The 17,784-nt window shown below is 46.6% G+C and overlaps 1 protein-coding gene across 1 annotated transcript in view; it reads right to left on the bottom strand.

Moving 5' to 3' along the window:
* Positions 1 to 17,784, bottom strand: part of DGKQ (diacylglycerol kinase theta) — a 679,503-nt gene that overhangs the window by 13,404 nt on the left and 648,315 nt on the right. The window contains 1 exon segment of the mRNA XM_030192090.1: positions 9,943 to 10,095. Coding sequence (XP_030047950.1) covers positions 9,943 to 10,095 — 153 coding nt within the window.

Here is a 17,784-nt window from a genome sequence, read left to right as displayed (position 1 = left end):
GGGGACCTTGCGGGCACTGCAGGATTGCAATCCGTTATGTCGTAATGTGTTACCAATGGTTTTCGTGGTGACAGTGGTCCCAGCTGCCTTGAGATCATTGACAAGTTCCCCCCTTGTAGTTGTAGGCTGATTTCTAACCTTCCTCATGATCAAGGATACCCCACGAGGTGAGATTTTGCGTGGAGCCCCAGATCTTTGTCGATTAACAGTCATTTTGTACTTCTTCCATTTTCTTACTATGGCACCAACAGTTGTCTCCTTCTCGCCCAGCGTCTTACTGATGGTTTTGTAGCCCATTCCAGCCTTGTGCAGGTGTATGATCTTGTCCCTGACATCCTTAGACAGCTCCTTGCTCTTGGCCATTTTGTAGAGGTTAGAGTCTGACTGATTCACTGAGTCTGTGGACAGGTGTCTTTCATACAGGTGACCATTGCCGACAGCTGTCTGTCATGCAGGTAACGAGTTGATTTGGAGCATCTACCTGGTCTGTAGGGGCCAGATCTCTTACTGGTTGGTGGGGGATCAAATACTTATTTCCCTCTGCAGAATGCAAATAAATTCATATACTTTCCACAATGTGATTTTCCGGATTTAATTTGTGATGTGCTATCTCTCACTGTTACCAATAACCTACCCTTCAATTATGGGCTGCTCATGTCTTTGTCAGTGGGCAAACTTACAAAATCAGCAAGGGATCAAATACTTATTTCCACCACTGTATGTGGGCAAAGACAAGCATTCACGAGTGGAAGCACTCATGATCTTAAAAGTAATAAAGCAAACTGCATCGATAGGGCTGGGAGAGATGTCGTCTAAGAATGTGGCCAAAGAACTAGGATTGAGAAAATCTTTGCTGCGGTTGTTATAACTGATCTGCATACGAGCGGGGTAGAAGAGGCTGAAGCAGGCAGTGATCGCCATAAGCTTGGGTCGGTATGAAAGGAATTGTTTGCAAGTCTTGACCGTAGTTTTGTTTAAGTCAGGCAGAAATTGAAGAATGTGACCTTGGTAGTTAAGAGGTGATCTCAATCACACCCACTGCATGATTTAAACTACTTGAGAGTAGCGGACTTTAAAATTCAGGGGCACAGGAACTTGTCTTGTGGACCACACTGAGAAGGAACTTGGTGTACCTATTTAATCTACTACTACTTAACACTTCTATAGTGCTATAAGGCATACGCAGCGCTGTACACTATGGTTAATCATGAAATATTATTACATATACTAGAATACTTCGGAATAGGAGGCACAGTTTTCAAATGGTTCAAAGGATTCCTGACCACGAGATCATACCAAGTAACAACGAATGCGGACAGATCACCCCCATGGACACTTGAATGCGGAGTACCCCAAGGATCCCCCCTCTCGCCAACCTTATTCAACCTGATGATGATGCCTTTAGCCAAACTGCTAGCCAATCAAAACCTCAATCCCTACATATATGCAGATGACGTCACAATTTACATCCCATTCAAACATGATCTAAATGAAATCACCAACGAGATCAACCAAAGCCTCCAAATAATGCACACCTGGGCAGATGCATTCCAACTAAAACTTAACGCAGAAAAAACACAATGTCTTGTACTCACCTCACAACATAACACAAAAAACTTCTCCACATAATCACACCATACTGTTCTCTTCCTGTCTCACAAAACTTGAAAATTCTTGGCGTCACCATTGATTGAAACCTCACTCTCGATGACCACGTGAAAAACACGACGAAAAAGATGTTCTACTCCATGTGGAAACTTAAAAGAGTAAAACCTTTCTTCCCGAGATACATCTTCCGTACCCTAGTACAGTCACGGGTAATAAGTCATCTGGACTACTGCAATGCACTATATGCGGGCTGCAAAGAACAGTCTATCAAAAAACTCCAAACTGCCCAGAATACTGCCGCCTGACTCATATTTGGAAAAACTAAATATGAAAGTGCAAAACCCTTAAGAGAGAAGCTCCACTGGCTCCCAATAAGGGAACGCATTACTTTCAAGATCTGCACGATTGTACACAAAATCATTTACGCAGACGCCCCAATCTACATGCTAAACCTTGTGGACCTACCTCCAAGAAATGCCACAAGATCATCCCGCAAATTCCCACCACCTTCTCTTACATAAGCATGCAATTATGGAATGCATTGCCCACAGACCTAAGAGCAATCGACGAAACAACTATCTTCCGCAAATCTCTGAAGACATATCTCTTCAACAAGGCCTACAATGAGAACCTTTAGCCACACTAATCCACCTCACCAACCCAATCAAATAAGAAAGCCCAATTCGATAATCACCCTAATCACTCCCTCCCTTCTTCTTTCTTCCCTTACTTAATCTCTGAACAAAACTAAATGTATCTGTTATCCTATAATGACAATGTTACAAAACTATGTAAGTCACATTGAGCCTGCAAATAGGTGGGGGATTGTGGGATACAAATGCAATAAATAAATAAATAATAATAATAATACACATAAAGACAGTCCCTGCTCAAAGAGCTCACAATCTAAATAAGACAGGTAACAGACAGAACAACTAAGGGTAAGGGGAATTAAAGAGGAGGGGATAAAAGGTACAGGCAACTGAGCAGTAGTTAGGACTCAAAAGTGGCGTCAAATAGGTGGACTTTTAGCTTGGACTTGAAAACAGCCAAAGAAGGGGCTAGAAGTACATGCTTGGGAAGTCTATTCCAGGCGTGTGGTGCAGTGAGATAGAAGGAACGGAGTATGGAATTAGCAGTAGAGGAGAAGGGGTCAGACAAGAGAGATTTGTCAACAGAACGGAGTGCCCGAGGAGGGGTGTAGGGAGAGTAATCTCAAAGTCTTTGCTGAACTGGATGCCCAAATGCGGTGGAATGAGCTTTTCTAGGAACTGTACCAGATTAGAGCCTTCAGCATTTTCAGGTATTCCAAGGAACTGTATATTATTTCTTCTAGAACGGTTATTTCTGTCCTTGATATCTCTTTTGAGTTGAGTGATTTGCTTGCATTGTCTTTGCAAAAGTTTTATATTTTCATCTGCTGTGGATTGCTTTGATTCAAACACCACTAGGTTTTGAACTGCGCCATCTCACTTTTAATCATGTTCAGGCCCTCTTTGATATCGCCAATATCCTCTTTGGTTTCCGTAAGGAGGTCTCTGAGATCATGCCAACTCCTCCAATATGGTTGGAGAGGCTGCATCATCAGACTTCAGCAAAGGCGATTTATGAGGGGATACCAGTTCCACCCTGTGCCATCTGCCCATTTTTCCAGGTGCCATACCAGAAGTGATATTCAGCAGTAAGAAAAAGTGTGAAAAACAGCAATTAATATGGTTGAACATCTATTTTCCTTAGCGAGTCAATGAGAGCACAGAGCATAACAACGCCCCTCCAGAAAGGGGCAATCTTTAAATTCTATGCTCAGCTCACAGCACCAAGGTAAAATTATGTATAATCATACCTGATAATTTTCTTTCCATTAATCATAGCTGATCAATCCATAGACTGGTGGGTTGTGTCCATCTACCAGCAGGTGGAGATAGAGAGCAAACTTTTGCCTCCCTATATGTGGTCATGTGCTGCCGGAAACTCCTCAGTATGTCGATATCAAAGCTCCATCCGCAGGACTCAGCACTTAGAGAATTACACCCACGAAGGGACACTCTGCCCAGCTCACCACCGCCGAAACGGGGGAGGGGAATTAACCCAGCTCATCCCCACACAAGTGGGGGAGGGGAATCCGTCCAGCTCATCCCCGCGGAGCGGGGGAGGGACACCACACCCGCCGATGCGGGGGGATCTGGCTTATCCTGCAACCGCAACCGCGGGAGGAGCTGACTGACCCTAACACCGCCGAAGCGGGAGGGGTACAAAACTGCCCTACAGCCGCACGAAGCGGGAGGGAGTGCCGGCAGAATTTTAAGTCTCAATCCAGCCCCGTAAACGGAGGGGAGAGGAATGCAGCAGCTCACTGTAACACAAACTCGTCTTAACTCTTGAAGAATCCAAGTGAAAAAACTTGAACACGAAGTCTTTCTGAAGTAACTGAAGACTAAACTTGAACCTGAAATGCAACCAGAATAAAAACAATACAGATATCTGGGAGGGGCTATGGATTGATCAGCTATGATTAATGGAAAGAAAATTATCAGGTATGATTATACATAATTTTACCTTCCATATCATCAAGCTGATCAATCCATAGACTGGTGGGATGTACCGAAGCAGTACTCACCCAGGGCGGGACATAGAAATCCCTGACCGCAACACTGAAGCTCCAAACCGGGCCTCCGCCCGAGCAGCCACAGTCAAGCGGTAATGCTTGGAGAATGTATGGGCCGAAGCCCAAGTTGCCGCCTTGCATATCTCTTCCAAGGAGACGGAACCGGCCTCTGCCATCGAGGCCGCCTGAGCTCTTGTAGAGTGAGCCTTCAGCTGGATAGGCGGCACCTTCCCCGCGGCCACATAAGCCGCTGCAATGGCTTCCTTGACCCATCTTGCCACTGTAGGCTTAGCAGCCTGCAGACCCCTACGAGGACCTGAATACAGGACAAACAGATGATCCGATTTCCGGAAATCATTGGTCACTTCCAAGTATCTGATGATGACTCGTCTCACATCCAGATATTTAAGAGCAGAGTACTCCTCTGGGTAGTCCTCCCTACGAAAGGAAGGGAGACATAGCTGCTGATTCACATGGAAGCGAGAAACAATCTTGGGCAGGAAGGAAGGCACTGTGCGAATAGTCACTCCTGCCTCAGTGAACTGTAGAAAAGGCTCTCGACATGAGAGCGCCTGGAGCTCGGAAACTCTTCTGGCTGAAGTGATAGCCACCAAAAAGACTGCTTTCAACGTCAGGTCTTTCAGAGATGCCCTTGACAAGGGTTCAAACGGCGGCTTCTGCAATGCTCTCAGCACCAGGTTGAGATTCCACGCAGGCACCACTGAGTGCAGAGGAGGGCGCAGGTGATTAACTCCCTTGAGAAAGCGCACCACAGCTGGCTGAGAAGCCAGGGAAACACCCTTCAGGCGGCCCCTGAAGCAAGCCAGAGCCGCTACCTGGACCTTAAGGGAACTGAGCGACAGGCCTTTGTCCAGACCTTCTTGCAGGAACGCCAACACTGAAGAAATTGGAGCAGTGAAAGGAGAAAGAGAGCCTGCTTCACACCACGCTGCAAAGATACGCCAAACCCTGGCGTAAGCAGTAGAAGTAGAGCGTTTCCTCGCTCTCAGCATAGTGGCGATGACCTTGTCTGAGAAGCCCTTCTTCCTCAGACGCTGCCGCTCAATAGCCAGGCCGTAAGACCAAAGGGGGAGGGATCCTCCATCACCACGGGACCCTGATGTAACAGGCCCTGCTCCACTGGCAGCCGCAGAGGATCGTCGACTGAGAGCCTGATTAAGTCCGCATACCAGGGACGCCTGGGCCAATCCGGACCCACCAGGATTATCCTGCCGGGATGCTTTGCCACCCGGTCTAGTACCCTGCCCAACATGGGCCAGGGCGGGAACACATAGAGAAGCTCTTGTGTCGGCCATTGTTGGAGAAGAGCATCTACTCCCAGGGATCGAGGGTCCCGTCCTCTGCTGAAGAAGCGCGGCACTTGGCAATTGGCCGATGACGCCATCAGATCTAGGCTCGGCTGGCCCCAGCGCTTCGTGATGTCCAAGAACGCCTGAGCAGATAGCTGCCACTCTCCGGGCTCCAAGGTATGGCGACTGAGAAAGTCCGCCTTGACATTCATGACTCCGGCAATGTGGGCCGCTGACAGCTGTTCCAGGTTCGCTTCCGCCCACTGGCATAGACTCATAGCTTCCTTGGCTAGAGGGGCGCTCTTGGTACCTCCCTGGCGGTTGACATAGGCCACAGCCGTGGCATTGTCCGACAGGACCCGTACAGGCTTCAACACCAGTACCGGGATGAACTCCAAAAGCGCCAACCGAATGGCCCTGAGTTCCAGGAGGTTGATAGACCACTTTGCCTCTGCAGGAGACCAGAGCCCCTGCGCTGTCCTTCCCAAGCAGTGGGCTCCCCAGCCCGACAACGAGGCGTCCGTCGTGACGACAATCCACTCTGGGGACACCAGAGGCATTCCCGCAGACAACTTGTCTGTCTGCATCCACCAGCTCAGCGCCTTGCGCACTGCTGGATCCAAGGGAAGACGCACCGCATAATCCTCCGACATCGGAGTCCAGCGCTGCAGCAGAGAGTGTTGTAGTGGTCTCATATGAGCCCTGGCCCAGGGCACTACTTCCATCGTGGCCGTCATAGAGCCCAACAGCTGCACATAGTCCCAAGCCCGAAGAGGAGAGGCTACTAGGAACTGGTCCACCTGAGCCTGAAGCTTGACAATCCGATTGTCTGGCAGGAACACTCTGCCCACTTGGGTGTCGAATCGAACTCCCAGATACTCCAGGGACTGAGTCGGGCGCAGCTGGCTCTTCTCCCAGTTGATGATCCATCCCAGGGAGCTCAAAAGAGCAACTACCCGGTCCACAGCTCTGCCGCACTCTGCATAAGAGGGGGCTCGGATCAACCAGTCGTCCAGATAAGGATGGACTTGTACTCCTTCCTTTCGCAGGAAGGCCGCTATGACCACCATTACCTTGGAAAAGGTCCGCGGAGCAGTAGCCAACCCGAACGGGAGGGCTCTGAACTGGAAGTGTCGGCCCAGGACTGCAAAACGCAGAAAGCGTTGATGAGGAGGCCAGATGGGAATATGCAGGTACGCTTCCTTGATGTCCAAGGATGCCAGGTACTCCCCTGCCTTCACTGCCGCTATAACAGAGCGGAGAGTCTCCATGCGAAAGTGCCGCACTTTCAAGGCCCGATTGACCCCTTTGAGGTCGAGGATAGGCCGGACAGAACCTCCTTTCTTTGGTACCACAAAGTAAATGGAGTAACGCCCCTTGCCAAGCTGACTTTCTGGCACCGGAACGACCGCACCCAGGCGGATCAGATTGTCCAAAGTCTGCTGCACTGCCACAGCTTTGACCGGAGACTTGCAGGGAGAGAGTACAAACCCGTCTCTTAAGGGTCGGCAGAACTCTAGCTTGTAGCCGTCTCTGATGACTTCCAGCACCCAAGCGTCTGAAGTTATTGTGGTCCACTCGCCCAGAAACGAGGACAGCCGTCCTCCAATCTGCACTGGGGCGTGGACCAATACCCCGTCATTGGGTACGAGACCCTGGGGGAGGACCGGAGGGAGCACCTCCGGGACGGCGGTCTCTGCGAAAGGAATGCTGCTTGGGGGAGAACTTCCTCTTAAAGGAAGAGGGGGCAGAAGCACCCGACCTGCCCGGGCGGTACCGACGGGCTTCCTGAAACCGTCCTCTGGAGGTACCGGGACGAGCACTAGCCCGAGCCCTGACCTCCGGTAACTTCTTGCCCTTAGACGTGCCGAGATCAGTCACGATTTTGTCCAGCTCGACCCCAAAGAGCAGCTTGCCTTTAAAAGGCAATCTAGCCAGGCGGGATTTTGAGGCGTGGTCAGCAGACCAATGTTTCAGCCAAAGCCACCGCCGCGCAGAGACAGTCTGAGCCATGCCTTTAGCTGAGGCTCTCAAGACATCATACAGCAAGTCTGCCAAATAGGCCAGGCCCGATTCCAGGGCTGGCCAATCATCCCTCAAGGAATGATCCGAGGGGAAAGCCCGCTGCACCATAGTCAGGCACGCCCTGGCCACATAGGAGCCGCAAACTGAGGCCTGCAAACTTAAAGCAGCCGCCTCAAAGGACGACCTTAAGGCCGCCTCCAATCTCCTGTCTTGGGCGTCCTTTAGGGCCGTGCCACCTTCCACCGGCAATGCCGTTTTCTTAGTCACCGCAGTGATTAAAGAATCCACGGTAGGCCACAGATAGGCCTCACGTTCACTCACAGCCAAAGGATAGAGGCGGGACATAGCCCTAGCCACTTTAAGGCTCGCTTCTGGGACATCCCATTGAGCCGAAATTAAGGTGTGCATGGCATCATGCACGTGGAAGGTTCTAGGCGGGCGCTTCGTCCCCAGCATAATGGCAGAGCCAACAGGGGCTGAGGGAGAGACGTCCTCCGGAGAGGAAATCTTCAAAGTGTCCATGGCCTGTAACAACAGGTTGGGCAAATCCTCCGGGTGAAAAAGCCGCGCTGCAGAGGGGTCATCCGCTCCATCCGAGCGGGGATCCGTCTCCTCCAAGGAATCCGCAAAGGACCGTTGGGAGACCCCAGACACGCTGCCCTCATCTACATCGGAGGAGACAAATTCCTCCAAGGCCTGGGAATCAACCCGAGGGCGTTTACCTCTGGGAACCTCAACCTCTTTACCAGACGAGGGAGCGGGGGCAGCGTTGTGCATGAGGAAGGCCCGATGCAGCAGCAAAACAAACTCGGGGGAGAAACCCCCCAGACTGTGCACTTCCGCAGCCTGGGCAACAGCCCTAGGCGCTCTCTCAACCGGCGCTCGCAACAGCGGGGGAGAGACATGCTGCGCATCCAAAATGGCGTCCGGCGCGAAACTCCGCGAAGGAGCCGCGCGGGAAGAACGGCTCTTAACTTTAGCCGCTTCTGTGCCGTCGCCCAAATTAAGGGCGTTCATGGCATTAAAGTCTCCAACCTCAAGGGCGGCCCAAGAAGAAGCTGTCCGAGCCGCGTGGCCGGCCAAGATGGCGGAGGCGAGGAGCGGGGGATGGGCGTTTATGGCGGGAAAAACCGCCACGCCGGAGGAAGGACCGGGACATGCATCGGTCGCGAAACTGTCACCCACCAAGGGCGAATCCGGCTTGAAGACCCCCGCATCCCCTCTAGAAGCGCTCGAGCGACCCGGGGAGCGACCCTTTGCGCCCTCGCCCTCCGACGCCATGTGCCACGAGGAGAAGAATCGGGGAACCCCCGCCCGCTATAAAAAGGTAAAAATTACCTGCTGTCCGCTCCGAGTCGTAACGACCTGGTGTCTCAGTGAGTAGCTGCAATAGACGCTTAAATAAACGTCGAAATAAACGCCTTTAAGGCCGTTGAAAAATTTTTTTTTTTTTTTTTTTTTTAACGGAGCCAGCGGGAGGGGGGAGAAAAGGAGGGACCTGGCACCACCAGGTTTGCACTTGCTCAAAGAGCCCTCAACCCCAGGCACTCAACAAAACCTAAAAATTAGGCTTGGAGGCCTAGCCAGAGCTGCTGCTGTGTGTGACCACCACCTGCTGAGATAGAGAACATACTGAGGAGTTTCCGGCAGCACATGACCACATATAGGGAGGCAAAAGTTTGCTCTCTATCTCCACCTGCTGGTAGATGGACACAACCCACCAGTCTATGGATTGATCAGCTTGATGATATGGAATGAGTATGGGGGGGGGGGGGGGTGAAACCAGCTTTTATAAAGGGATGGGAGATGACCTAAGCAGAGAACTGAATGCTGAGGAATGGACAGGGGTTAAACCAGTGGTTCCCAAACATGGTCCTGGAGGCACCCCAGTCAGGTTTTCAGGATACCCATAAGTCATACCAGTAGCCCAGGTTGATAAATTCCCACCGTAATCTGCTCTTAAATTTCCATATACAGGAAAAGGGTTCCATTGTAAGTCAGGTGCACTGTAAGTTGTTGGTAGGACAGAGTAAACTCATGTGTCTGGACTGGTCTGGAGGGACACAAGTAATCAAAAGTTTTTACATAAATAAAAGTGGGTTAACCCACTGAAGTTTGACTATTGCTCCCTGTTAATGTTGCTAAACTACGCACAATGGATGACAACGGGTAGTGTTGGAGGTGGAGGTAGGGTAGGGACAGGAAAGTATATATGAGATTTCAGATTTAAATGCCTGAACACACTTTAGGGCATTTTACACCTGGTTCAATTATCAAATTAATGACCTAAGGGTGCTAGTATTCTAGCAGTTGTCACTAAATGGTGGCAAAAGACAGTTTGGTTAATTGAGCCCTCAACACTAAAAAAATATAGGAAGTATTTTCCATACTTACCTTTGGTCCTGCAGCAGAAATGATCACTTGACCTGGTGGTTGGATCCAGGGTTCTCCATCTACATGAAGTGGAATAGACTTTAAAAGTGTAACACGGAAGTATGAGCCTTGGGCAATACGAATCCCAGAACGTAGTCCACTCTGTACTTGGCCCTTTCAAAATTATAAGAATGTAAACTGTTAATATACAAAATTTGAAACACATATTTTAAAATAAGTAAGCAATAATACATAATAGGCAAAGAATTGGTTATATTGCTGATCCTTGCTTGAAAATGTATTAAATCAGCAGCATTTATCTTTTTTTTCTGTTGTTCCTTCCTCCCCTCCCCCAACCTTCTTCCTCTTACCACCTATTTTGATCACCTACCTCACACTACTAGGTGGAAATGATGTGTGCTTACCAGCCTCCACATGTCTCCTCAACAGGATAGCCTTAGTCTTGTGATTTGGCCCATGACACTCCCAAAGACTATAGGACAACACACAACTCAACCCATGAAACTGAAGCTGCTTGGCAAAGAAGACAAATGTTGTGTGCTCTCCATCTACCCACCAGATATCAAGTTGGGAGTGGAGGAAGAGGGAAAGAGACTGAGGGTGGGGCAGCAAAAAATAAATGCTGCTGCCCAAGTCTATACTCTGGTAGAAACCAATGATAAAACCGAGTCCTTGAATAAGTGGCTTCAGTATCCATGAAAAGAACCCAAATTCTTTACCACACATAAGAATAGCCATACTGGGTCAGACCAATGGTCCATCTAGCCCAGTATCCTGCTTCCAGCAGTGGCCAATTCAGGTCACAAGTACCTGTCAGAAACCCAATTAGTAGCACCATTCAATGCTACCAATCCTGGGGCAAGCAGTGGCTTCCCCATGTCCATCTCAATAACAGACTTTTTCTCCAGGAACTTGTCCAAACCTTTTTAAACCCAGATAAGCTGCCATTACCACATCCTCTGGAAATGAGTTCCAGAGCTTTTAACTATTCTTTGAGTGAAAAAAATATTTCCTCTTATTTGTTTTATAAGTATTTCCATGCAATTTCATTGAGTGTCCCCTGGTCTTTGTAGACCTCAATTATATCCCCTCTCAGACATCTCTTTTCCAAACTGAACAGTCCTAACCTCTTTAGCCTTTCCTCATATGGGAGCTTCCATCCCATATATCATTTTGACCGCTCTTCTTTGAACCTTTTCTAATTCTCCTATATCTTTTTTGAGATATGGCAACCAGAACTGAACACAATATTCAAGGTGAGGTCCCACCATGGAGCGATACAGAGGAATTATAATATTTTTGGTCTTATTTTGCATTCCTCTCCTAATAACTCCTAGCATCCTTGGAATTATTTTTATGTTTGCTTTTTTTTGGCTGCCACCACACACTGGGCAGAAGATTTCAGCATATTGTCTACAATGACACCTAGGCCTTTTTCTTGAGTGGTGACTCCTGAAATAGACCCTAGCATCAGATAACTATGATTTGGATTATTCTTACCAATGTGCATCACTTTGCATTTGTCTACATTAAATTTAATCTGCCACTTGGATGCCCACTCTTCCAGTTTCCTAAGGTCTTCCTGCAATTTTTCACAATCCACATGCATTTTCACAACTTTGAATTGTTTCATGTCATCTGCATATTTAATCACCTCATTCATTGTTCCTATTTCCAGATCATTTATAAATATGTTAAATAGCACTGGTGCCAGTACAGATCCTTGTGGCACTCCACTATTCACCCTTCCTCCACACAACCTAGAGTGCTCAGGAACTGTAGCACAGTATCATTAACCATTAATTTATTTTATTTTTGTTACATTTGTACCCCACACTTTCCCACTCATGGCAGGCTCAATGTAGCTTACATGGGGCAATGGAGGGTTAAGTGACTTGCCCAGAGTCACAAGGAGCTGCCTGTGCCTGAAGTGGGAATCAAATTCAGTTCCTCAGTTCCCCAGGACCAAAGTCCACCACCCTAACCACTAGGCCACTCCTCCACTCCTGATATTAATGATATTAAGGTTAGCTTATTATTAGATGATGCTTCTGGATGAAGTAAAAGGCTAACTATTAGAAGGCAGTTAAGTAAATAGAACTATGTTTTGCATGCAGAGATGGCGTTTTCTGAAACTACAGAATATACGCAACTAAATTTACACACAAATCTTTTAAGCAATCTTTACATACCTTGGGCCTTCCATACCTAACACAGGCAGAACTCAACATATTGAATGGCCCCATAACAGCCCAACAGATTCAACATGTCATTTGTACCCTCAAATTAAGTCAGGTGGCGGGACCTGATGAATATTCTGGCAAGTTCTTCAATTTATCGAAATCACAACTGGCCCCGGCACATGAGCATTATTTTGCACAGGTTGTAATTCAGGGTGATTTTTCTTGATGATAATCAAGTGCTCATTACACTTAGAACCAAGCCAGGTAAGGATCATAAGTATATGGCCGCTTATTAGGCCTATTTCATTACTTAATGTAGACCTGAAGATTTTAGCTAAACTTATGACTATACAATTGAGTGACATCCTTATAAACAGCAATCAGGTGAGCTTTATTTGTCGTAGGTGTCGTATCTTTAATGTACAGAAGATTCTTATGGCTTGGGAGTATTGTGTACGACATAAACTTGAAGTGATTGCTATCAGTTGCAAAGCAGAAAATGCTTTTGATTTGGCCTCTTGGCCTTTTTTATTTAGAGTTCTGGGCCATTTTGGCTTTACAGGGCCTTTTCTACAAGTTGTTCAGGCACTTTAACATGAGCCACAAGCAGCAATTTTGGTTAATTGGATAATTTCCTTGCTTTTTTGGGTGCAGTGGGATGTATAAGAGGGTACTGATGGAGCACGGGGATCAGAGTGAGTTGCCTCTCTGATTTGCCCCTTGGTTAGATGAGAAGACACTAAAAGAGTATAGCACTTGAGACCTTATGGAATATTCACTTTAATGTTGTGGAAAAAATTAAAAAGTAGGATTGACAAGGCTGCCCTCTTTTCCCGATTTTAGTTTTAGAACCACTTTTGAAGAGTATTCATTTATACCCAGAGATATATGGAGTAGATCTGGGAGGTCCAGTAGTGAAAACGGCGGCTTTTGCTGATGACATTCTTATTTTTCTTACCAGGCCTCTAGATTCCATACCTTGTCTCCTGCAATTGTTGGATACTCTTGGGCTAGAAGCGGAATTTAAATTAAATTGTCAAAAAATGGTGGCTATGCCTATAAATTTTTTATCAGTAGCTTTTGATTAGACACATTTTGTTTTCCAATGGAGGACATTTCTACTCGCTATTCGGGCATACAGCTGCCTCAGTCTATTGATCATTTGTATGAGATCAATATCAGACCTCTTTTGCAGTTTTACAAACAACACCTTTATACCTTACCTGGAAAGACAAGTTAGATTTGCAATTTACACCTGGGGTTGAGGGCTACTGTTGGTTCTGGACCATCTGCATGCATAAAACTCTGACCAAAACTGCTTTGTAGTGCTCATGATTTCAGCACACATACACACTTCAAACTGCAGTTCCAGTAACACAGTCCCCAACCTAGCAGAAGCAGTACTAATGTAACTGAGTTAGTGAGGACACAAAAAGCCAAATGCTTTGTAAGAGCTTGCCTTTTCTCACACTTAGTGGGAATGGAGAGAATGCCTCATTTAAAAATATTTCGGGAAGGGGGCTAAGCATGCTTTAAATACAGGCAATTGACTTATTCTCCTGGGCAGGAAGCAGGGGTGTAGCTATGGGTGGGCCTGGGTGGGCCCAGGCCCACCCAATCTCAGCTTAGGCCCACCCAGTTTTCCCTGCTCCTCCAATCAGTGCACAGCCAGCCTTTAGCCCTGCAGCCAACAGGAAAGAGCAGCTCTTCTCTCTCCTTCAAGCATCGTGGCACCAGCCACCAGGTATGCCCCCCCCAGCCTTCCAATCCCCTGATCCCCCGATAGCGTCAGTGAGAAAGCAGTACACACTCTGCTTTAGACCTGCCCGAGAAGCCTTTCTTTCTCCTTCAACTTCCTGTTCCCGTGTAGGAGAGAGAAGGGCTTCCAGGCAGGGACAGGTCTAAAGCAGTGTTTGTACTGCTTTAATTAACCACCATATATTAACTGTTATTCTGAAAGGGGTCACTGAGCACGGCTGTGAAAAGGTCAGGTAAACAAACAGCCACTGTGCTGTTTCGAGGATCTGAGCCGCTTGTTTAAGAGCAGCTGAGTAAAAGAATAGTTTTTGCACTGTTTGTAGTTGAAATTGGTAACCGGAGCAAAAACGAAACTGAAGCCTGTGGCTCTCCAAAGCCTTCAGAAAAATACTTTCAAGCAATTTAGCACCCTCTTGACTTGTAAAGCTAAACATTAGGATGGTGCATTCAGTTAATCTTACTCTTTCCTAATGGGCTTGGGTCCTACCGGTAGGTAGGTGCAGAGTTTGTTTCAAGGGATCCACTGGTCTGAATGGCTGCATGTTAGTCTTTTTTTTCCCTAATGCAGCATAATTGTGTGTGAACTGTAGAATTTGCATATATTTAGCATTTATTTCCCTTTGCGAGAAAGTTAACAGTGGTTCCCTGCTTAATTGCCCTTTTCCATGGATGGATTCCACTGTTCCACAGTGCAGCAAGTGCCTGGAATCACCCAAAATGTCTTTCCCCACCCGCAGAGGAGGACTTTATATTTCTTTACAGAGATATACAGTGGTGGAAATAAGTATTTGATCCCTTGCTGATTTTGTAAGTTTGCCCACTGACAAAGACATGAGCAGCCCATAATTGAAGGGTAGGTTATTGGTAACAGTGAGAGATAGCACATCACAAATTAAATCCGGAAAATCACATTGTGGAAAGTGTATGAATTTATTTGCATTCTGCAGAGGGAAATAAGTATTTGATCCCCCACCAACCAGTAAGAGATCTGGCCCCTACAGACCAGGTAGATGCTCCAAATCAACTCGTTACCTGCATGACAGACAGCTGTCGGCAATGGTCACCTGTATGAAAGACACCTGTCCACAGACTCAGTGAATCAGTCAGACTCTAACCTCTACAAAATGGCCAAGAGCAAGGAGCTGTCTAAGGATGTCAGGGACAAGATCATACACCTGCACAAGGCTGGAATGGGCTACAAAACCATCAGTAAGACGCTGGGCGAGAAGGAGACAACTGTTGGTGCCATAGTAAGAAAATGGAAGAAGTACAAAATGACTGTCAATCGACAAAGATCTGGGGCTCCACGTAAAATCTCACCTCGTGGGGTATCCTTGATCATGAGGAAGGTTAGAAATCAGCCTACAACTACAAGGGGGGAACTTGTCAATGATCTCAAGGCAGCTGGGACCACTGTCACCACGAAAACCATTGGTAACACATTACGACATAACGGATTGCAATCCTGCAGTGCCCGCAAGGTCCCCCTGCTCCGGAAGGCACATGTGACGGCCCGTCTGAAGTTTGCCAGTGAACACCTGGATGATGCCGAGAGTGATTGGGAGAAGGTGCTGTGGTCAGATGAGACAAAAATTGAGCTCTTTGGCATGAACTCAACTCGCCGTGTTTGGAGGAAGAGAAATGCTGCCTATGACCCAAAGAACACCGTCCCCACTGTCAAGCATGGAGGTGGAAATGTTATGTTTTGGGGGTGTTTCTCTGCTAAGGGCACAGGACTACTTCACCGCATCAATGGGAGAATGGATGGGGCCATGTACCGTACAATTCTGAGTGACAACCTCCTTCCCTCCGCCAGGGCCTTAAAAATGGGTCGTGGCTGGGTCTTCCAGCACGACAATGACCCAAAACATACAGCCAAGGCAACAAAGGAGTGGCTCAGGAAGAAGCACATTAGGGTCATGGAGTGGCCTAGCCAGTCACCAGACCTTAATACCATTGAAAACTTATGGAGGGAGCTGAAGCTGCGAGTTGCCAAGCGACAGCCCAGAACTCTTAATGATTTAGAGATGATCTGCAAAGAGGAGTGGACCAAAATTCCTCCTGACATGTGTGCAAACCTCATCATCAACTACAGAAGACGTCTGACCGCTGTGCTTGCCAACAAGGGTTTTGCCACCAAGTATTAGGTCTTGTTTGCCAGAGGGATTAAATACTTATTTCCCTCTGCAGAATGCAAATAAATTCATATACTTTCCACAATGTGATTTTCCGGATTTAATTTGTGATGTGCTATCTCTCACTGTTACCAATAACCTACCCTTCAATTATGGGCTGCTCATGTCTTTGTCAGTGGGCAAACTTACAAAATCAGCAAGGGATCAAATACTTATTTCCACCACTGTAATACTTAATTTTCAGTCCTAATAAGAGCTTGGAGTCAGACAGGGGCAGATGGTGGATGGAAGGGGCAGAAATAGAGGGCAGATGTGCATGGAAAGGGCAGGGAGAGAGGGCAGACATTGGATGGAGGGGACAGCAGAGAGGGCAGACACTGGATGGCAGAGAAAGAACGAAGACAGATGCTGGATGGAAGGAAGACAGTGAAAACAAAATGAGGAAAGCAGAAACCAGAGACAACAAACTGTAAATAAAATATATATTTTTTATTTTTTTGCTTTAGGATAAAGTAGTATTGTAGCTGTGTTAATAAATGTTTATAATAGAACATGTAAATAAGGTAATCTTTTTATTGGACTAATTTTAATACATTTTGACAAACTTTCTGAGAACAAAGCCCCCTTCCTCAGGTCAGGATAGGATACTGTAACAGCACTATACTATATTGACCTGAGGAAGAAGGTTTTGGCCTCTGACAGCTAAATGTATTAGTCTAATAAAATGGTATTATTTTATTTTCTATATTTGTTTTATTTCTATTTGTTAATTTGTAAAGTGGTGATTGGTATTTGTTAGTTTTTTCAAATTTACATCTGCTGTCTTTATATTTTGCACAGTACTAAGGGACATTTTCTGTTTCTGTGGTGTTGCATTGTATGCAGAGTCTGGCATCTTGGGGGTTCAGTTTAATTTTTGTCTAAATAGAAAGTTTATGATTACTTATTTTATAGTGGATTAGGGTGTATTTGTGTTTGTGAAAAAGACATGGCTTTCAGTTGGCATTGACTGTGCAGGATCGACGATCTGTACTATTCTGCCTGGTTTCGTTTTACAATAGGTGAATTGATGTTCTAGTGCTCACTGTAGTGTTTAAGATGCTTTCCTTTTCCTTGTGTGACTCATAGAAATGACTGCTTATGGTATGGTAGAATTGCTCTATAAGTCCTGAGTGTTTTGTATTCTCGGTATGGTGGTTTTAAGGTTTGCAACATAGGTTCCGAATATGTATGTGGTTTATGTTGCTGTAGGACAGCTGTTGGGCAGACTGTTTATTAAAAATTATTTAGGATCGACCCAAAAAACTACTCACACCTATATATACATAGTGCCCACCCATATTAGCTCTGGGCCCACCCAAAATGTCAGGTCTGGCTACGCCACTGGCAGGAAGGTCCAGGGCTACCTGATTAATTTATATTGTAAAGCTTGTCATCTTTGACAGATTACAGATTGGCTCAAATCTACTGACTGCTATAACTATATGAGAAGGTGTTTCTTTCCCCAATGTCACCTAGTTATGTTACATGCCACTGCTAAGCAACTACCTAAACATATCAAAACTAGCTGTTTGGTTGCCTCACTTCACAAAGTCTGGTCCTGGATTATTGTAGTGTTACAACTTGGTTGTCATTACAAGGTAATTTGGATTTTCCGGTTGGAATGACAAATAAGATCTTTAAGAAATAGACAAAGGGGTTACAATGTTAAAACATTGCTTAGATACGGAAGGGAAGCTTTTGCCTCTGGCTAATTTTAACGAACA

This window comes from Microcaecilia unicolor, chromosome 2 (genome assembly GCF_901765095.1).
Source record: "Microcaecilia unicolor chromosome 2, aMicUni1.1, whole genome shotgun sequence".
Taxonomy (NCBI): domain Eukaryota; kingdom Metazoa; phylum Chordata; class Amphibia; order Gymnophiona; family Siphonopidae; genus Microcaecilia; species Microcaecilia unicolor.
Note: the sequence above shows the minus strand (reverse complement) of the source record. Positions and strands in the feature narration are given on the sequence as shown.